Below are 22,757 nucleotides of genomic sequence, written 5' to 3' on the forward strand. Positions count from 1 at the left end.
GTTGCCGGGGTAACCCTCCTCCCCTCCCGATCTCCAGAGCCGGTTGCCGGGTTAACCTTTGGGGGGGGGGGGGGGAAAGAGGGGATAGGGGCAGAAAGAAAAAAAAGCTGTCTGCCAGCCTTCAGGGCGGGTGCGGCCAGCCTTGAAGGTGCGTGAAGAAGCCGGCGGCCATTTTCTCATGTCGGTTGGAAGCACGGAAATTTTTTTTTTCTTAATTAAAAACTGCAAAATTTCTTTACTTTTAAAAAAAAGTAGCTGCAAGGTACAAAATCGGAAATCTTCTAAGTTTATATGTTCTTTCCTTAAAAACTTTCGGCTTTTGTATATCTTCTAACTTTATATCTTCTTTCGTTAAAAAACTTTCGCCTTTTGAAAACCGAAAGTTTTTTAAGGAAAGAAGATATAAAGTTAGAAGATATACAAACGCCGAAAGTTTTTAAGGAAAGAACATATAAAGTTAGAAGATATAAAAACTGAATTATTTATTCTCTATCTCTTCACTTACGTTGCAATAGTTGCTGCAGTCACTCCAGTGCTCACGAAGACTAAAGTAACTTTTATTTATTCTGTCTTATTAAGCATCAGGCCCCGCCCACACACACCATAGGATTGGTCAACCATCACGTGATGGGGGAGACCGAAGGGGGGGGGGGGGGGGTGAGGGGTGGGAGAAGCTTGCCACAAAACAATTGCCTAGGGTCCAGCATGGCTGGCAACAGACGCCCAGGCTTAGAGGCCTACCTGCAAAAACGGGGAAAGGTAGGAAAATTAATGAGATTAGATAAAAGACTTAGAAAGTAATTAACTTTTTTTTTTTTAAAAACAATTTCTGAAAGTAATTAACTTTTTTTTAAAAAGAATTTCTGTTTTAAAAGGAACTTTTTTTTAATAATTTTTTTAAAAGACGCAGAAAGCGGGAAAAAGGAAAAGTTTGGAATCAAGATGGCGGCGACTCACCTCGGTTCAGAACGATAAGGCCCGCCCACACAGGCACCGATTGGTGGACCGTCAGGTCACCGAAGCGTAGGATTGGTCAATCGTCCCGTCACTCGACCGTAGGAGGGCCCGGCCGCACGCGCCAGGAACCCGCCGTACGATTGGTCGACCTCGACGTCAATCGATGCTAATGAGCGGAATGTTGAACGTTTTTTGGATACTGCGGGCGCAATTTTTGTCCGGCTGAAACGTAAATACGCTTAGGACGTTTCTGGAATCGTCAGCTTTCTTTCGACGTAACGCACGTGTAGGTACGCTCTATAACTTTCGAGTTAATTCAAGACAGACAGACAGACAGAAAGACAGACGGAATGACAGAAGTATCCTTTTATATATATAGATAACATAGGGTGCAAAATTAAAAGGCAAAATTCAATTAAAACAAATGGTAACCTACTAAATAGAATTGAAGATTATATTGGTGACAATAAACAAACACGAACAAAGAGAATAAAAGGAATCCATTGTATAGAGAAATTTCGGCAATCTTTTTTATTTTTTTAAAATTTGCCCGACTTACCAGTATTTGCTGAGCTGTCTCAGTTTGTTGTGTGATTTGTAGCAGCACGCCAAGCATATCTTGATGAAAACCAAAAACATGATACAAGCATTGTGACAAAAGTAAATAACGTGATGCAGCATCACGTGACATAAAATTAGTATGTTACAAGGTTCAGTGAGATACCTGGGCTAGATTTCAAAAATCAGTGCTTGGCTGTCTTAACCGGAGCAGAAAAGGCTGGGTTACAGGGGAAAGGGAGAAAGTTTCAGTACAATGTAATTCCCACCCCTCATTTAAAAACAATTGAAGATGGAATTTCCTGCTTCTTCGCCCATGGAGACCTCTCTTTTCTGAATCCAATTGAAATGAGTAGTGTTTCCAATGGATGAATATTGGAAACCCTTTAATACCTGCCACATGAATAGCATTGGATCTGAGCAACGAAAGGAATTGACAAGTATCCATGGAATGAGGAAATAGCTTACTAAACTGGAGGCATTTCCTGACAGAGGGGAGACACTGCCTTCATGTGTTTAGTAGAGAGATGGGATCCAATTATAACCTATTCTCCTTTAGCTAAAACTGAATGAGGTATGATAGCCTAAGATAGCTAAGCACCACTTTGAACCGTGCCTCAGATTACTGACAATCTTATCACGTCTCTAAAATGATCATAAAAACAAACTTTAGAGATGTACAACTGCATATACTGTACCATTTACCCCATTGGCAAAATGTTCCATCACAAAAATGCAAAAAACATATCAAACTGCCAAGTATACATTTTATTTATAACTTCCCTAAAATGTCAAAAATATTTACATTTAATCATTTTATATACGTTAATAAAATGTATGAAGAATCATTACAAAATTAAAATGAGAAACATTTGCCTAAAAACAAAAAAAAGCAGTTACAATACTCCATATGGAGTTACAGTTCCCCTTACAGACCATTTGTTCATGAAATGTTAAAATAATTTATATAAATTATTTTCCGAAAATTAGATGAACTTCAGAAATTCGCTCAGTTCTGTATACTGTATAACTCTTATATATAAACTGCATCCAAGTATTAAATTGATAAAACAAGTAAAACTTCTCATTATTTGTGCCGGTTTATTTTTCTGCGCGTGACTGGCTTTCGAAACACTGGGATCAGTTTTTTCCTCTTATAACGAAGTGTCATCTTGTGTTCTACAGACCCAGCATCATCATCTGCTTCTCCTCTTTTACTGGACAGTGAATCCAAAGGGCTTGCTAAAGGAGAAAGAAATTCAATTTCCACTGGCGGAGCTGACCATGAAGCCTTCTTGGTTATTCTGTCAAGACAGAAGCAATCAGGGTGTCAAAATCTATTATAAGTTTCACATTAAGGGTACGTGTTTTCAGTAAAAGATAGAAAGAAGTCAATAAAAACTCCTAGGATAGAGCTTACATTTTCAGTGTCGTTCCTTTGAGCAAGACAGAACTGCAAACTACAACCACGGTCTTACTCTGCCCCTGCAAGTTACTTTTGAAGAATTATATATTCATAATGTGTTACCTGAAGAATTATATAACCTGTTACCTGGGACTCTTTTTCACTCGGAGTCTTGTAGTTCTGCTTCTGGTACTTATTTTCTCCTCGTGTTTTTTACTTATCTCCTCTTCCAGTTTTCTAACCTCCATTACTTTGGGGACAACATCCTCCATAACATGAAAGTCCTGAAGTGCACAAAAAGAGTGAAAATTTGATTCAACAAAATATTATTTTCCTCACAAAAACATATTACCCTCTAGACTGTACTACTAAACATGAAAAGTGCGTTAACCAATGGCAATAATTGTTTATTTCTAGGTACAAAGGTTTGGCAGTTACAATTAAAAAGAAAACAAGGGCACCCTAATAACTAAAGGTCAGCACAAGATGCCTTGTCCAGAAGTTAGAATATAAATCCGGAATGGAAAAAAAGCCCAGTCAGCTCATTGAAGCCAATTCCTTTATTGCACAAACTCTCCCAACTTGCACATTTACATTTCAGGCTCAGCTGAAATTTAACTTGCTAGCCTCATTAGGTTAATTGAAGTCGTTTTATTTTATATGTCCAATTTAATATAGTTTTAAAAGAAAGAATCTTTATACTAGATCCTAAAATGCAGTTTGTTTACCTGTTCTTCCACTATCTGCAAGGTTGCTTTGCCAGTTCTTCTTCTGGACCTTGTTAGAGGAGTAGAAAAAACAAACTCTGGTGGCTGCTGCACAGAAGGCTCCTCCAACATGGTTTTCTCAACTACTAAAAATAAAATTGGAAACAAAATTGGTTAAGGAACCACCTGTCCATTAAGAATGACAACTTCATGGCATTCAGTAAGGTGAAATCCCAAACACATTTACCAATATTGACAAGCTTTTAAAAGTCACAAAGTGATCAACACATACAAAAACAAAACTTCAAAGTCCCATTGCAAAGGATGGCAAATTCTTCATAATGTGTTACCTGAAGAATTCAACATCCTACTGCAAATGGACTTTGATAAAAGTTTTGTTTTTGCAATGGGACTTGGATAAATTAGACTTGCCAATTAGTACTGTATTATAACCTCATTCATTTAGGTGGATAAATGTCACCCATGTTCATTTAAAACAGTGTCATTATTTCATTAGAGGTACTGTCTACAGAGTGTGAATATTGTAATTTTAATGTGGAGTGCAGATTGTTTGTGGTAGAATTACAAATGGACCACAAGGGCCACTTTTTTTTTTTTTTTTAGTTAAAAAGGTATTCAAGTCAAGCCCGTTTCACTAGACGTGCCAAAGCGCATCACAGCCAATGAAACACTTTTGAAGTGTAGACACGTTGAAATGTAGGGAAATGTGACAGCCATTTTGTGCAGAGCGAAGATCCACAAACAGCAATAAGATAAATGACTTGATAATTTATTTTAGTGGTGATGGTTGAGGTACAGCTACTGGCCAGGGCACTGGAAGAGCTACTGTAGATATGGTCTTGCACCACTTATGACTGTGTCGTTCTATATACAATGAATACTCTACTATGCAGTGGGGAATAGCAGCTAGGAATACGGTATCTTAAACAGATTCACGTCATTTAGAGTGCATCTTGACTGGTGCTCGTCCCCATCATATACAAGGTCTTGTTTCAATCCAGAAGGAAATGCATTCTACAAGCCAATTTAGCATGGTCTGGTTAACAACACGATGATGCAATTTACAGCACAGAAGGAGGCCATTATGTAAAGTTAACTGTAGACTTTTGAATGTCTAATATTATCCCTTTGTAGAACGCGAACACTCTGTACATCAAAGTGGTATTTCCATCCAATGGAAGAGGCATGTAACGGCAAGGTAACATTTCAGCACTGTTATTTTCAGAGATAAATGAAAATACGATGCACCGAGAAAAGCGGTGGAGATTTTCTACGAGCACTCCTACCGCAAGCCTTAATCACACATCAGAAACTGCGTACCCATTCTGCGAATTTCCATCTATTTTAATAATACATGGAAAGTCACACACTGGGAACATCCAATTCCCGATATACACTCCTAGCATGCTCCAGAAGCACAAAATTTCCCCTATAGTCTTATGCCAGCCTTATATTGGTGCCAAAGATGATAATGTGGACTAACTACCAAGGAATTAGGTTTACTGTGTTGAAATAAGAGGAAACAAGACGTTAAATATAAATAGACTGAACTTGTACGTTCTTATTTCTGCTGTTAAAAACCTGTATATTTGCGCCCCTAGATCACCCTGTTCCTTATCCCCACTGGGAACTTTACCATAGTATAGTCCTTCGCTGTTCTTTTCCTCAGAGGATTACCGCTTCACATTTATCTATGCTGAACTGCATTTCCAGATGTTTTTCATTTATTCATTCACGGGATGTGGGCGTCGCTGGCAAGGCCAACATTTATTGACGCCCCTAATTGCCCTTGAGAAGGTGGTGGTGAGCCGCCTTGAACCGCTGCAGTCCAAGTGGTAAAGTACTCCCACAGTACCGTTAGGTAGGGAGCAAAGTTCCCGCTAAGCTGCGCGGCCGCTCAGCAGTCTGGAGGTCCTGTGCAGGCCGCTCACTGGCTTTTCAATGGGAATAACTGCGCATGTGTGAAAATTTGAATGGGTGGTGCAGCCAGTTAGTTACCGCGCACGACAAAAAAATTACAGGGAACGTTGGTAGGGAGTTCTAGGATTTTGACCTAGTGACGATGAAGGAATGGTGATATATTTCCAAGTCACGATAGTGTGTGACTTGGAGGTGGTGGTGTTCCCATGTGCCTGCTACCTTTGTCCTTCTAGGTGGTAGAGGTTGCGGGTTTGGGAAATGCTGTCGAAGAAGCCTTGGCGAGTTGCTGCAGTGTATCTTGTAGATGGTGCACACCACATTTGTTACAAAGATTAAAACATATGGTACTAAAAAGGATTACAACTACTTGAGTAGAGATGGTAGGGGATAAAAAAAGTTGGGGTAATTGGACATTTTTCAGATCTGTAGGACGTTGGTTAGGGTGCTGTTAGAGCATTACTTGCTGTTCGAGCATTACTTGCTGTTCTGGACACTCCATTTTAGGAAGGATATAGACCTGTGAAAAGGTATGTCAAAACCACACAGCAAGGATTCACTAGAATACTAGGAATAAGTGGTTATAGTTATGAAGAAAGGCTTGAAACACTATATTCCCATTGAGACAGAGAAGGCAAAGGGAAAGAAGAATCTGAAATTTTCAAAATTATGAAAGGTTTTGAGAGGTTAAATAGTAAAAGACTGTCTCCACTGGTTTGCAAATCAGTAATGAGGCATAAAGTTAGGAATATTGAGATGATAGTCTCGTCTTTCGTCTGAAAATGTGTCAGGTTCCACATATACTGACGACACCCAGCTCTAGCTCATCACCAGCTCTCGCGACCCCTCCACCATCTATGATTTGTCATGCGGCTTGTCCAACACCCAGTCCTGGATGAGCAGAAATGTCCTCCAACTAAATATTCGGAAGACCGAAGCCATTGTCTTCAGTTCGTTCCCTAGCCACCGACTCCATCCCTCTCCCTGGCAACTGTCTGAGGCTGAACCAGACCGCTCGCAACCATCGCGTCCTAGCTGACCCCGAGATGAGCATCCGACCACATATCCACTCCTTCACCAAGACCGCCTACTTCCACTTCTGTAATATTGCCAGTCTCCGCCCCTGCCTCAGCTCACCTGCTGCTGAAACCCTCACCCATGTCTTTGTTACCTCTAGACTTGACTATTCCAACACTCTCCTGGTCGGCCTCCCATCTTATACCCTCCATAAACTTGAACTCATCCAAAACTCTGCTTCCCGTATCCTAACTCGCACCAAGTCCCGTTCACCCATCACTCCTGTGCTCGCTGACCTACACTGGCTCCGGACGCCTCGATTTTAAAATTCTCATCCTTGTTTTCAAATCCCTCCATGGCCTCTCCCCATGCTATCTTTGTAATCTCCTCCAGCCCTACAACCCTCCGAGATCTCTGTGCTCCTCCAATTCTGGCCTCTTGCGCATCCCCAATTTTAATTGCTCCACCATTGGTGGCCGTGCCTTCGGCTGCCTAGGCCCTAAGCGCTGGAATTCCCCCAACCACCCCCAAAACCTATAAGGCATATAAATAGTGAACGGGTAGTAAGAGGAGGGGTGGGGCCAATTAGGAACCAAAAAGGAGACCTACACATGGAGGCAGAGAGTATGGCTGAGGTGCTAAATGAGTACTTTGCATCTGTCTGCACCAAGGAAGAAGATATTGCCACAGACATAGTGGAGGAGGAGGTAGAGGAGATACTGGATGGGGTACAAATTGATAAAGAGGAGGTACTAGGAAGGCTGGCTGTAGATAAGTCACCAGGACCAGATGGGATGCATCCTAGGACCCTGAGGGAAGTGAAGGAAGAAATCGCAGAGGTATTGGCCATAATCTTCCAATCCTCCTTAGAAACGGGGGTGGTGCCAGAGGACTGGAGAATTGCAAATGTTACACCTTGTTCAAAAAAGGGTGTAAAGATAAATCCAGCAATTACAGGCCAGTCAGTTTAACCTCGGTAGTGGGAAAGCTTTTAGAAACAATAATCAGGGACAAAATTAACAGTCACTTGGACAAGTGTGGATTAATTAAGGAATGCCAGCATGGATTTGGTAAAGGCAAATCGTGTTTAACCAGCTTGATTAAGTTTTTGATGAGGTAAGAGAGGGTTGATGAGGGCAATGCGGTTGACGTGGTGTACATGGATTTCCAAAAGGCGTTTGACTAAGTGCCACATAATAGGCTTGCCAGCAAAGTTGAAACCCATGAAATAAAAGGGACAGTGGCAGCATGGATACAGAATTGGCTAAGTGACAGGAAACAGAGAGTAGTAGTGATTGGTTGTTTTTTGGACTGGAGGAAGGTATACAGCGATGTCCCCCAGGCGCGGTTGTAGGATCACTGCTTTTCTTGATATATATTAGTAACTTGGATGTGGGTGTACAGGGCACAATTTCAAAATTTGCGGATGACCCAAAACTTGGAAGTATAGTGAACAGTGAGGAGGATAGTGATAGACATCAAGAGGACATAGACAGGCTGGTGGAATGGGCGGACACGTGGCAGATGAAATTTAACGCAGAAAAGTGCGAAGTGATACATTTTGGTAGAAACAATGAAGAGAGGAAATATAAACTAAAGGGTACAATCCTAAAGGGGGTACATGAACAGAGAGACCTAGGGGTATATGTGCACAAATCGTTGACGGTGGCAGGGCAGGTTGAGAAAGCAGTTAAAAGCTTACGGAATCCTGGGCTTCTTGAATAAAAATATAGAGTACAAAAGCGTGGAAATTATGATGGACCTGTATAAAACACTGGTTCGGCCCCAACTGGAGTATTGTGTCCAATTCTGGGCACCACACTTTAGGAAGGATGTGATGGCCTTAGAGAGGGTGCAGAAAAGATTTACGAGAATAATTCCAGGGATGAGGGACTTCAGTTATGTGGATAGACTGAAGAAGCTGGGGTTGTTCTCCTTAGAGCAGAGAAGATTGAGAGGAGAAGATCGAGAGATTTGATTGGGGTGTTCAAAATCATGAGGGGTCTGGACAGAGTAGATAGAAACTGTCCCCATTGGCAGAAGGGTCGAGAACCAGAGGACACTGATTTAAGGCCATTGGCAGAAGAACCAAAGGCGACATGAGGAAAAACTGTTTTACTCAGAGAATGGTTAGGATCGGGAATGCACTGCCTGAAAGGGTGGCGGAGGCAGATTCAATCGTGGCTTTCAAAAGGGAGTTGGATAAGTACCAGAAGGAAAAAAATTCGCAGGGCTACGGGGAAAGGGCGGGGGAGTGGGACTAGCTGAAGTGCTCTTGCAGAGAGCCAGCACGGGATAGACGGGCCGAAAGGCCTTCTTCTGTGCTGTAACCATTCTATGATTCAACAAAACCTTTCTGCCTCACTCTCCTTCTTTAAGGTGCTCCTTAAAACCTACCTCTCACCAGTCCTCATATCTCCTTATGTGGCTCGGTGTCTAATTCTGTTTGATAGCACGCCTGTGAAGCGCCTTGGGACGTTTTACTACATTAAAAGCACTCTATAAATGCAAGATGTCGTTGTAAAGGCCAGTCTTAATATAGATCTTCTTTGGGCGGGCACCTAGTTAAAAACCTGACTCGCATTTGGCACTAAATTAAACATCCCATTCAAGACCAGCAGGACAGCAAATTTCGCTTTTTCCAAGTATACATCCAATTTCCTTTTGAAAGTTACTATTGAATCTGTTTCCACCCCTTTTCAGGCTGTCCATCAGATCATTACAACTCATAGCGTAAAAAAGATAAAACAGTGACATTTCATGTCATAAAGACAGCAGGGCCTCCTTTAGGCACAGCTGAACTCTACAAAGGGTTTATACCCAGAAGTTCACACAGGCAGTCTGCTCAGGTTTGATCCTCACAGGTGCTTCTTATGGGATACTGATAATTCACTGTGAGGTGATGGTGGAGTGGGGATAATTGGATTCTACTGCACTCTTGAGCAGAAATTCCCAGAATTGGCATAAACTATATCAAGATATTCCCACGCACAAAATTCAGTAGTCTGATCCAGGAACAAAGCAGCAGCAGGATCAAGTAATGGAAGAGAGGGGTGAAAGGGTAGTGGAACACCTCATTTTTAACAAAGGGAATGGACTTTCACCTACGGGGGAGCAGAAATAGGAAAGAAGTGACTTTTGTGGCGGTGGGAGTTCTGTGAAAAATTAAGCTGTAATTTTCTTGTGGCCTTGTTCATCATCTGTGCTCGCACACAAAGAATAGCCACTGGGGCATGATGCTCAAGAGTGATCAATACCAAATGAACCATACCCCCAGCAAGCAGTCAATGCTTTCAAAAGGGGGAAGAAAATTGGGGCAAAAAGTTTCCCCCCAAAATATAATTAACACAAATTTACTTCCATAAAACAGCGGTGATACACTTTACCCAGCTATGCTAACACAAAGTGATGTACACTTTCCTAACAAGTTCTTTATACACAAGTGAAAAATCACATGACTGACAGTGCTCCAGTGGTTCTGTCCACCAGCCTCACCCAGCCCCCGAGTATCGTTGCTAGTTTATTCATGTGTGTGTGAAAATTAAGCAAATGAGCAATGCTTCCTAACAGAGGTAGGAGTATTGGTAAAAGAGGTAATATATTAACGCTAAATGTTCATGCTTCAGGCCAACAGTAAAACATTCCATATTTGTACAAAAGCAAGATACTGCATTTGCTGGAAATCTGAAACAAAAACAGAAAATGCCGATGACTTTGTCAGAACTGTACAAACTGTACACATTTGTACAAACTTGAGTGCTAATTGAATTATGGCCTTTGTTTCAATTTTTGGCTGTAGTGTCTATTTGGTTGAGTAAAATAAAATAAAATAGCCTAAACCGGTTTAGTGCCTACAAAAAGGTTCAAAATACATTTGAAGCAGCATAATTTAAGAGCTCTAGACAAAATTACCTTTTGACTTTCTTGAGGACCTTGTGAGAGGGGGAGAGAAAGCATAAGGACCCTCTTTTGCTAAAATGATTGCCTGTGGTTCAGAGCCTTTACCAAGTCTCCTTCTAGCTGGTTTGTGGGTAAACGTTACTGTAAGTTGTTCCTCTTGCCTGCCAGCCTCAATGTCATCTTTAAGAACAGGCTTTGGTGTTTCTTTGCTTGCAATAGACTGCCCCCTCCTTGTTGTCTTTGAATTAGCAGGCAACGTTATTTCTACATTTGAAGTCAGTTCAGCAATGTTTTCTAGTGCCACAAGGTGGACATCTTTGGCCCTACTTCTTGTAAGTCTGCTGGGTGTAGGCAGCACAGGCACTTGTTCATCAATCTCCATTGTTGAAAGTGGGTCGTTTAGTAGAGCACCAACGTCAGACAGTTTCCTACTTTTCTTTCTAGCAGACCGTTGAGAAATCGGAATGACTTCAGCTTGCTGACTTAGTGGCGTTTTCAAAGGACCATGCAAGATGTGTTCTGCATCTGCTTTAATAGCAACGCTTCTCCTTGTGGATCTCAAAATAGGAACAGTTTCAGTATGCGGAGTGAGTGGCATTTTGGTAACAAGCAAACTACTTTCCATGACATTTGTTCTCCTAGTGATCGTTTTTCTGGTGGATCTTGAAGTAGGAGGGACAGAGTCAATTTTTTGATCAAGTGGTACATCCTTAGGTTCAGCCAAGTTATTTTTCAGGATCTCAACTACACCTGTAACAACTCTCCTCATACTCCTCCTCGGTGTTGCAGGTATTTCCATTTTAGGTTTAACTTCCTGTATTTCCACTAATACCAGTTCCTCATTATTGGCTTCAGTCACTTTATTACTTTTTCCTCTTAAGGAACTTGTAGGCATCGCCACAGCCTCCATTTGCTTAGTCTGTATAACTTTGCCAACAATCTCTTCAGACTCATCTGTTTGTGCTTTCTTTACTGCCTTGCTCTTATACAAGCCACTTCTCTCACTTGTTACTGGGCTATCTACCTGAACAGGCGAGATCAATTCAGGCAATTCTTCTACATTTGATTGACCTCCTTTAAGAACTTCTATTGAATTATCTGTTATGGCCACTTTAATTGGTTCAGTCACATAAAGCAATGCTTCAGCCAAGTTGTGTTGGTCTTCCAATGGTTCTTCAAGAACTAAAGAATTATTTTTTATACACACCTGCTCTGCACTTTCAACAGCATTACCTTCTGGAGTCTCTTTATTGGGTTCACTAATTTTAGTTTCCATTGATTCAAATGGAATTGCCTTTTCATTCTCAACTAAAGCAGGCTGTTGATTTGTCTCTGTAGACATTAACAGTTCTATGGCCTCATCGCCATCATCGCCTTCTAACATTAAAGTGAAGTTTTCTTGAACAGTATGGTGTTCTGCAACCTCAATTTCTTCATCTTCAGCTTCGCTCACAGCTGTTACTGTAATATAGGACTGCTCTGCAGGTTCGATGTCAAACTCTCCAGCAAATACAACTGGTTCATGCTGCTCCGGCTCTGCAGAAACTGCAGGCCAAGATTCCTCCCTTGGGGGCTGCACTTCAAATCCATCATCAACATCCTGTAATCAGAGGGCAGGGGTTTTGAGAAAAAAAAGTATTTCCTACAAGTAATACCACAAATCATACATTTAAATACACCTATTTTGACACCCTTTGTGCACACCAGAATGTAAAGAGGAATTCACTACATGGTTTATTTTAGTACACATACCAACGGATCACAGTTAAAGGAGAAAGTAGTGTTAAAGGCAAGCACTTAATGTTACATGACCTTTTTAGGTTAATCTTTCTCATTGAGTATAGTTTGCAACCTTCAACATACAAATAAATAGGTGATCATTCAAACAGGGGGGAAAACCACTTGAGAGTTTGGTCCCCTGCAGGAATCATGCACACTTGTATTCCCTCAGCCCCACTGCACAGAAAGCTTCATTTTGGTACTGCACTGCAATTGTTTTGAATAAGGTGAGGAGAGATTGCGAGAGAATGAAAACAGGGGAGATGAATACGTACAGACCTCAAGGGGTAGAGATACTTTGCGTGCGAGTGTTTACACAGGCAGTGCCAGATTTTGGTATGAGCATTGGAGCAGTCAGTCAACTTTTGTTCCAACGTTGTTCATGAGATGAAGTCACTGGGCCAATATCCTGGACTTCCCTACCTAACACTATCCGGATGGGAACACCATCAGCACAAGGATTGCAGCGGTTCAAGGAAAAGGCCCATCAACACCTTCTCATGATAAGAAGGAATTTGCAATAAAGGTGGCCTTGCCAGTGTCGCCCACATCCAGAGAACACATTAAAAGTGAGCAATGAATAGCCAACAGTAGAAGAGATCCATGGGTAGGACAAAAACGTGTCTATTAACCAATCCCAGGCGCATACGTACGGCCAGGAGGGGAGGTGTGGATTGGGTGACCCAGGGGTCGATGTTGCAGCGTCTCCTGTTTTTACATTGATGACTTGGGATTAAAAATATCAGCAACAAATTGGAGCCAATACCAAACTAGGGGAGGCAGTTGATTTGGAGGAGATCGCACAGGAACCACAAAATGAGTTGGGCAAAATATGTAATAGAGCAGAATGACGGCAAATTAAATTTAAAATGGACAAGTGTACAAGCAGTGCAAGCCTGATGAAAAATGGGTGCAGGTACTCCGTGAATGGTGTTGAAATAGTTATCTGTGAAATTGAGAGAGATCTAGGAATTTAAGTAGATTTGATACTCGACATATTCAACTATTGTGCTGCAGCAATCAACAAAGTAAATAGAATGCTGAAGCTAAATAGCCAAAAGAATAAGAGTAAAAGTCTGACGAAGTCATACTCAAACTATATAGTACTCTGGTCAGACCACACCCTGAGTGCGGTGCCCTGTTGCGGTCTCGGAGATGCGAAGGGCACAGGCCCTGGAAATAGAGGAGCCACGTAGCTAAAACCTAATGGCAGAGGACTGAGTAATGAGAGGAGATTGGAGAAACTTGGGCTTTTCAGTCGTGAAGGGAGGTGTGACCTCAGTGACATACAAGATAGTAAACAGTATGTAAAAAGGGAGATTCAGAAAATTATACACGCCTGCTCTTTACTTTCAACAGCATTTCCCTCTGGAATCTCAGAAAATTTAGGGCAAAAGGGACACAAGGCTCAAACTAGTAGAAAGCAAATTAAGAACTGATGTCAGGAAATTCTTTACACAAAAAGTGATCAACACATGGAACAGATTTCTGGGTATGGCATGGGAGGCAAAAAACCCTAGAATCATTTTTAAAAAAACAATTAGATGCCATGAATGATGGTGAGGGCTGGGGCAAGATAGGTGTAGGGTATTTCTGGATGGATGGGCTGAATAGCATTACTCAGCCACATTTATCTTGTGAAATTTGAGCTTATGCCTACGTAAAAAATAAAATTAAGAAACGTCAATGACATCCATGTCTTGATTTCTATTAAAACCCTGATGCCTCAAAAACCACACAGACTGTGGTAGTTAATCATGGAGGTAAGTGGACCCCTGCCTGTATATAACTGGAAATCTGGCCTAGATAGAAAGTGGAGTGTCTATTTCTTTGGAAAGAAAGTGGCGATGGATCAAATTTTTTCATAATGATTTTCTAAGAAGAATAAATCATAGTCACAATCTTTAGCAAAAACTTCAGATGGTGTCTTAGGAGTGCCATATCTAAATGGCATCTCATACAAGGTGGACCCCACAACCAAAGTACATTGGTTACCAGCTTGCGAGGAGAAGCAAACTTGAAGACTTAAGTGATGGGAGGTTTTCAAAGTAAAGAATGTACTGCACAAAATTAGTACTTTTTTATGGTATCTGCCCATTTGAGCTAATCAAGTTTACAGGTACCTGGTTATCATCAAATATTCAATCACATTCGCCATCAAAGCTGCACAATTGGCTGCAGTGGCTATTATGTCAACCCTCAACAATCTAGATTGACAGACTTTGAGACAATAAAGAATTGGAGATACAATACGAAGACATTTCATGCCTTGAAAGGGATGGAAAGATGCATGCGTGACTACCAATGGGTCCTAGTTTCCCCCTAATTTGGGGGCAACCTTTTCACCTGTATGAAGAAGTTGAATGAATGAAGAACAGTTTGTATAATTATACATACTGTAACATTCAAAGAATACATTAACCATAGAATCAGAATAGCAGAGCACAGAAGGAGGCCATCGCGTTTCCACCAGCTCTTTCGAAGAGCAATCCAGTTAGTCTCAGTCCCCTGTTCTTTCCCCATATCCCTGCAATTTTTTCTTCAAGTATTTATCCAATTCCCCTTTGAAGGCTCCTATTGTATCTGTTTCCACCACCCTATCAGTTAGTGTATTCCAAATCCTAACCACTCGTTGCGTAAAAATGTTTTTCCTCATGTTGGCTCTGGTTCTTTTGACAATCACCTTAAATCTGTGTCCTCTCGTTATCGGCCCTTAGGCCATTGGAAACAGTTTCTCTTTATTTACTCCATCTAAATCCTTCATGATTCTAAACACCTCTATCAAATCTCCACTTAGCCTTCTCTGCCTCAAGGAGAAATACAGTCTGACTATAAATGGAGAACATTATTCAGCGTACCTGCAAATGCTGAGTGTTTACAGGAAGCAAAACTGCAAGTGGCTCATCCGGTGTACACACAGCATTGTTGTCCATCATTTCAACATCAGTTTCCTCGTAGCTTGATAATGCAGACCCATTTTCTTCATTTCTTGACTGTGTACCAGGAATGTCCTCATTGTCAACTACAATCACCACAGCTGGAAAAGAAAAATTAAAACTTTGAGAAACCTAAATCCCTTTCTTCTACTGAAGTACAAAGTAAACAAAACTAAATATTTAATATCTACCGTAGCTTTAAAAAGGGCATTAGATGGTGATGAATCAAACCATTTTAGCTATCTTGCACATTTGTGTACAAGATTCAAAATGTCCAACAACCCCCTTTTCACATTGGTGTGTACATTGAGGAGGTCTTTTTCTTCTCCCCACCACGCAAAATAAAATTTATCTCTGCTTCAACAATTTCTATGGCTCCCAAAGAAAGCATTATAGAAAACATCAATTTTCCCCATCTTGAAAACATTATGTGGGTCAAATCTTTGAAATTCTAAATGAAGGAACTGTTACACTTACAAGCCATAAGATCATTGCAACAGAATTCATATGAAGATACATTGGGCCTGAAATTGCAGTCTCTGTGACAGCGCACTCCGTCGTAATCCATTTGAAAGGCCCCGCAACTTCCGGATTTCATGCATGAAATCTGGAACTTACTATTTGTCAAGGTACACCTTGACAGATCATCCGAACCACCTGAAAAATGAGTATTGCTGGCAGAGTTGGACTATTTGCACAACAACTGCCCAGCAATTTCCCATGCAACTCTTACGGCTGGTAAAAGCAGGCATACGGCCTGCTTTCATCAGCGTAAGGGTACATTATAAGGCTTAAATAAAACATTTAAAAATCAAAAATTATCCACATACACTTCAAATGAGTTGATGCAAGTATTTGCCCGGATTAAGAGGTTTAAAATTACTGTATATATCAAAAAATTACATTTTTTATTGATCTTGGTGCAATGAAGGAACTAATGAATAAAACTGCAATTCATTACATTTATAATTATTAGAATTCTGTACATTGTATAATTATTTGGGGATTCCATTGCATATCATTAGGGGATTCCCTTCATAAATGATTGCAATGGAATCCTCCTTTGTCATTGGAGGACCGGGCCCACGTGATCCCAGGTACGCCTCCGAACAGTCTGTGTCCCTGGGCCTTTACGCTGCCGTCCGTCTGGAGGCCCGAGGCCGCAACTCTTTGCAGCCTGGACACACTTTCGGAATTGTTTCGTGGGTTGGCGATGTACTCCAGAGGTACACCTCCGACCGCAATTTCTAGGCCAATGGCTATGAGAAAATGCAGCCTCCAGATGGACTGCAACCATAGCCCCCGGTGACCAAGTCTCAGATGTTTCCTTTCCTTCACATGGGGAAACAACTGGCACTTCTTTTGAAATCAGGAACTGTATGGAAAATCATGTTAATACATATTCTAGATTTCGATTGGCCTCAAGTCTCATCTACAGGAATAGGCCATTCAGCCCCTCAAGCCTGTTCTGCCATTCAATTAGATCACGGCTGATCTGTCTCTTAACTCCAATTACTCGTTTTGGTTCCGTAACCCTTAATACTTTTGCCTAACAAAAATCTATCAATCTCAGTTTTGACATTTTCAATTGATCTAGCCTCAACATCCTTTTGGGGGACGAGAGTGCCAGATTTCCACTACCCTTTGTGTGAAGTGCTTCCTGACATCACCCCTGAACGGTCTAGTTCTAATATTAAGGTTATGCCCCCTTGTTCTAGACTCCACCACCAGAGGAAATAGTTTCTCCCTATCGACTCCTTGGATCATCTTAAACACCGCAATTGGACCACCCCGTTATCTTCTATATTCAAGGGAATACAAGCCTAATGTGATCAGAACACGATAGAATTCCACATTCAGTTTGAAGGTGAGAAACTTGGGTCTGAAACTAGAGTATTAAATTTAAATAAAGGCAATTACAAAGGTATGAGCAGAGAGTTGGCTAAAGTGGACTGGGAAAATAGATTAGAAGGTAAGATGGTGGAAAAGCAGTGGCAGACATTTAAAGAGATATTTCATGACTCTCAACAAAGATATATTTCAGTGAGAAAGAAAGACTCGAAGAGAAGGATGTACCAACCATGGCTAACCAAGGAAGTTAAGGATGGAATCAAATTGAAAGAAAAGGCATACAATGTTGCAAAGATTAGTGGTAGGCCAGAAGATTGGGAAAATTTTAGAAACCAGCAAAGGATGACTAAAAATAATAGAGGGAGAAAATAGCTTATGAGAGTAAACTAGCAAGAAATATAAAAACTGACAGTAAGAGCTTCTACAAGTATATAAAAAGGAAGAGAGTAGCTAAAATAAACGTTGGTCCCCCAGAGGACGAGACTGCGGAAATAATAATGGGAAACAAGCAAGTGGCAGAGGCATTGAACAAATATTTTGTATCTGTCTTCACAGTAGAGGAGACTAAAAACATCCCAGTAATAGTAGAAAATCAAGGGGCAAAAGGGAGGGAGGAACTTAAAACAATCACTGGAGAAAAAGTGCTAGGCAAACTTGCGTATCGAATGGCTGACAAGTCCCCTGGACCTGATGGCCTGTATCCTAGGGTCTTAAAAGAAGTGGCTACAGAGATAGTGGATGCATTGGTTGTAATCTTCCAAAATTCCCATGACTCTGGAAAAGTCCCTGCGGATTGGAAAACCGCTAATGTAATGCCCTTACTCAAAAAAGGATAAACAGAAAGCAGGAAACTATAGGCCAGTTAGCCTAACACCTGTCATTGGCAAAATGCTCAAATCAATTATTAAGGTAGTAGTAGCAGGGCATTTAGAAAATCATAATACAATCAGAGTCAACATGGTTTTATGAAATGGAAATAGTGTTTGACAAATCTATTAGATTTCTTTGAAGCGGGGAACCAGTAGATATAGTGTATTTGGATTTCCAAAAGGCATTCGATAAGATGCCACATAAAAGGTTACTGCATAAGATAAGAGTTCATGGTGCTGGGGGTAATATATTAGACTGGATAGAGGATTGGCTAACTAACAGAAAACAGAGAGTTGGGATAAAGGTAATTTTCAGGATGGCAAACTGTAACTAGTGGGGTGCCACAGGGATCAGTGCTGGGGACTCAACTATTTTTAATCTATATTAATGACTTGGATGAAGGAAGCGAGTGTATTGTAGCCAAATTTGCGGACGATACAAAGATAGGTGGGAAAGCAAGTTGTGAGGAGTCTGCAAAGGGATATAGATAGGTAAGTGAGTGGGCAAGAAATTGGCAGATGGAATATAATGCGAGTAAATGTGAAGTTATCCACTTTGGCAGGAAGAACAGAAAAGATAAATATTATTTAAATGGAGAAAGACTACAAAATGTGGCAGTACATGAAACACAAAAAGTTAACATGCTGGTGCAGCAAGTAATTAGGAAGGCAAATGGAATGTTGGCCTTTATTTCAAGGGGGATAGAGTATAAAAGTAGGGAAATCTTGCTACAACTGTATAGGGCACTGGTGAGACCACACCGGGAGTACTGCGTACAGTTTTGGTCCCCTTATTTAAGGAGGGACATACTTGCATTGGAGGCAGTTCAGAGAAGGTTCACTAGGTTGATTCCTGGGATGGAAGGGTTGTCTTATGAGGAAAGGTTGAGCAGGTTGGGCCTATACTCATTGGAGTTTAGAAGAATGAGAGGTGATCTTATTGAAACATATAAGATTCTGAGGGGGTTGGACAGGGTAGATGAGGAGAGGATGTTTCCCCAAGTCAGGGAATCTAGAACGAGGGGGCATAGTCTTAGAATAAGGGGTCGCCCATTTAAGACGGAGATGTGGAGGAATTTCTTCTCTCAGAGGGCTGTGAATCTTTGGAATTCTCTACCCCAGAGAGCTGTGGAGGCTGGGTCATTGAGTATATTCAAGGCTAAGATAGACAGATTTTTGAGCAACAGGGGAGTCAAGGGTTATGGGGAGCGGGCAGGAAAGTGGAGTTGAGGCCAAAATTGGATCAGCCATGATCTCATTAAATGGCGGAGCAGGCTCGAAGGACCGAATAGCCTGCTCCTATTTATGTTCTCATAATTTAACCCTTTTAGACCCAGTATTTTTTTTAAAATTCATTCACAGGTTGTGGGTGTCTCTGGCAAGGCCAGCATTTATTGCCCATCCCTAATTGCCCACGAGAAGCTGATGGTGAGCCGCCTTATACAACTTGCTAGGCCATTTCAGAGGGCACTTGAGAGTCAACCACATTGCTGTGGGTCTGGAGTCACATATAGGCCAGACCAGGTAAGGACAGCAGATTTCCTTCCCTAAAGGACATTAGTGAACCAGATGGGTTTTTATGACAATCCGGTAGTTTCATGGTCACCATTACTGATACTAGCTTTTTATTCCAGATTTATTTAATTCACTGAATTTAAACCCAGCTGCCATGGTGGGATTTGAACATGTCTCCAGATCATTACTTCAGATCTCTGGATTATTAGTCCAGTAATATAACCACTATGAGCCATGTATTGCACATTTCTCTGCATTAAACTGCGTATGCCATGTCTCTGCCCACAGACCAAGCTTCTCTAAATCTTTCTCACCAGATCCTCATAGGAATGATATGCTTGTGCTTGCAGTCACCTACATCTAGTATGGCAAAAGCCCTTAATCCACAAACTCAGCTGTTTATGCTTATTTTCATATTTGGCATTTTTACTTGTACAGGAGACTTGCTTTATTTGATCTGCATCTGAAATATAACTGGCAAAGTGGTTGCTGGGTGCCTAAGTACAACCCCTTTGGATACTTAGGTAAACATAGTGGCCCCTGTCTGGATGGGACATCACTTCTTGTTGGGAGCAAGTGTTACCAGAAGGTATTTGGTGAAGGCCAGAGGCGACTTGGCAACAACAAAGGTAATAAGCTGACTAAGTATCGCAATGAGTTAGCATACTCCATTTACCCCAGGGACCGGAGCGCAAATCTCAAACATGAGGCACTATTACACCAGTGCTTCTTTACATCAAATTCCAGGAAATTGTCACCCGTGAGGCATTTCCCTGTATTTGCACTGCTAAATCTGACTCCCATACCCTGGTGAAAGAATTGCAGACCCATGAAAAACAGCCCACAACTCTGCTGCCAGGCTAGGAGTGCAGCGTAAATGTGGGAAGTCACACACAGATGCCACTCTCTCAGCATCTAAACTAAAGTGGCAGTCTACAAGCATTTATTGATAAACAATTCCTCACTACTTCTCCCCACCCCGACTGCAAGAGTCCTATGTGAAATGAATTTGGAAAGTCTGTACCCAATCCCAACTGCACACAAGTTCACAGCACAGAATTGCATTTAATTAAATACAAAATTGCAATCTCACTCATCAATTTTAAAGGGCGGCTGGTGCAAGAAATTGTAAAATTAAATACTAACCTAGGACAGACCACTCATCCAAATGAGAGTTTAAAACAAGTTGTTGCGGCAGAGCAAAGGGAGCTAGATTCTCCATTTGGCCATCCTTTACTTGACCTGGGGATGCAGAGATTGTTCAAGTGGAAGTTTCTCTAAAACACAAACAATCCTCATTTGGATGTGTGTGAAAATTTGTCTACTGAAAAATGGTAACCCTTGGTCTTTCAGTAATGAGGGAGAGGAGATACTGGGGCTATTTCCACTGCAGCAGAGAAAACTAAAGAGATTTAATAGAGGCTTTTAAAATTGTGAAGGGTTTTGATAGTGTGAATAGTAAAAGACTATTTCCCCTAGATGGGGATTCAGCACCCAGAGGTCATCAATTTAAGATTGCTAGCAAGAGAGTGAGGAAAGACGTTAGAAGAAATTTCTTTATGCAGAGGGTTATTGAACTATCCGATGCTTTTCACAAGAAGTGGTTGAGGCAGACAGTATTGCATCTTTGAAGGGAAGAGTAGATAAACATTTGAAGATACAGGGAGACAGCAGGGTTTTGGGATTAGTTTCGGACTGCTCAAGCAATGAGCCAGCATGGACATGATGGGTCAAGTGGCCTCCTCCTGCTCTATAAATAGCTTCCGTCAGTGCTGTAAACACCTATGGTTCCAGGTTTCCAATCATAACAGCAAATGTCTGTCTTAATCTAATGCAAAACCAGACAGTTAAAGACTTAAGTTCTTTTTATCCTTCTAGTGATTAGCATGCATACTACACAATACAGGAAGAAATAAAATGGACCGGTGTAGGAAGTTTATCAGCATATTATTTACCGACTTAATAATTACTGCACTTCAGAATAATTAATTATACGTAAAGTGCTTTGAAGTGTCTCAGAGATGTGATAAAGTGCTATACAAATGCAAGTTTTTCTTTCATGTTAACATAAACCATGATCTCCCGAGGAGATATTTGTAGAATCTACATTCATACGTAACTAGACAATATTGATGTTGCACAAACGAGCTCAAAGACAGCAAATCGGGCGGTTTTGTTTATTAGACAGAGTCATTTTTACACACGTTTTTGTTCAGAAGGTATGGCGCTGACGTGGATTTCACAGAACAAGTCACTCCAGTTGTTTTCAATTGTTCCTTGGCAAACAAACATGTTGACTGTAGATGCTGCATTGAAAAAAATTTGAAAGAAAAGCTCACCTGCAATAGTAAGCTAGTTTAGTTAAACTAGATGGTAATTTTACACAGAAGTAATAAAAGGAACTAGACATACGTTCAGCATCTGCAGTGACTGCGTGGAGAATGTCCTCACTCTGGAACAATCCTTTCTTTTCCTGTGGTACATAGGACAACTGCTGTTCCTCAGGCATTTCTGGATGCACAACTTCACTGTATAACCAAACAAACAAAGGTAAACATAGAATTAACAGCACAGAAAAAGGCCATTCAGCCCAACTTTATGCTGGTGTTTTTATGCTCCTCCCACCCTACTTCCTCTAACCCTATCAGCATATCCTTTTATTCCTTTCTCCCTCATGTGTTTCTCTGGCTTCCCCTTATGCATCAAGGCTATTCGCCTCAACTACACCGCATCATAGCAAGTTCCACATTCTAACCACACTCTGGGTAAATAAGTTTCTCCTGAATTCTTTACTGGATTTATTGGTTACTATCTTATATTTATGGCCCCTCGCTTTGGACGCCCCCACAAGTGGAAACAGCTCATCTACGTCTACCCAATCGAACCCGTTCATAATTTTAAAGACCACTATTAGGTCACCCCTGAGCCTTCTAACAGTGCCATTAACTGAGTTCATGCTGAAAAGTGTTGCCACAATAGATCATCATATTTCTGGTTGAAAAACCGTAGATTAGTGTAAGCAGTTTTCCTACAGCTCAATATATATCATCCAGGCCGTAATGTTGAGAGAAAACATTGACTGGGAATAGAATTTCCTCCTTCCCTGCCCCCCGCTCCCCCAATTGGCAGCAAGCACTCAAGTCAGTTAACAACCTGAATGATTCCGTTCAGAGATTCCCCCAGGCCGAGAAGAGCATCCCTTGATATTTCAATAAAGAGCTGCATTTCCCAGATTAGCTGTTGCTTATGGTCTCACTGAATGAGACGGTCATGTTAATGTTAAATTCTCAGCAGTTATATGTGGCACATACTGGTGTCTGCTAGG

General features: G+C 41.2%; 1 protein-coding gene across 2 annotated transcripts in view; it reads right to left on the bottom strand.

Annotated features, from left to right (window-relative positions):
- Window positions 1-1,460: 1,460 nt before the first annotated feature.
- The window catches only part of ahctf1 (AT hook containing transcription factor 1), a 121,860-nt gene continuing 100,563 nt past the window's right edge, over window positions 1,461-22,757 (bottom strand). Inside the window, exons 31-37 of one of the 2 annotated variants that reach the window (XM_085979805.1) lie at window positions 21,845-21,960; window positions 21,637-21,738; window positions 15,120-15,298; window positions 10,495-12,082; window positions 3,649-3,773; window positions 3,068-3,204; window positions 1,461-2,819 (exon numbers count right to left, since the gene is read on the bottom strand). In XM_085979805.1, the coding sequence (XP_085835931.1) occupies window positions 2,603-2,819; window positions 3,068-3,204; window positions 3,649-3,773; window positions 10,495-12,082; window positions 15,120-15,298; window positions 21,637-21,738; window positions 21,845-21,960 (2,464 nt within the window). In that variant the 3' untranslated portion in view covers window positions 1,461-2,602. The remainder of the gene's footprint in view (window positions 2,820-3,067; window positions 3,205-3,648; window positions 3,774-10,494; window positions 12,083-15,119; window positions 15,299-21,636; window positions 21,739-21,844; window positions 21,961-22,757) is intronic. The other variant, XM_085979806.1, reaches the window with a different exon arrangement.

The sequence above is a fragment of the Somniosus microcephalus genome, chromosome 3, assembly GCF_052327205.1.
Source record: "Somniosus microcephalus isolate GS21.2 chromosome 3, FLI_Smic_1.0, whole genome shotgun sequence".
Classification (NCBI taxonomy): Eukaryota; Metazoa; Chordata; class Chondrichthyes; order Squaliformes; family Somniosidae; genus Somniosus; species Somniosus microcephalus.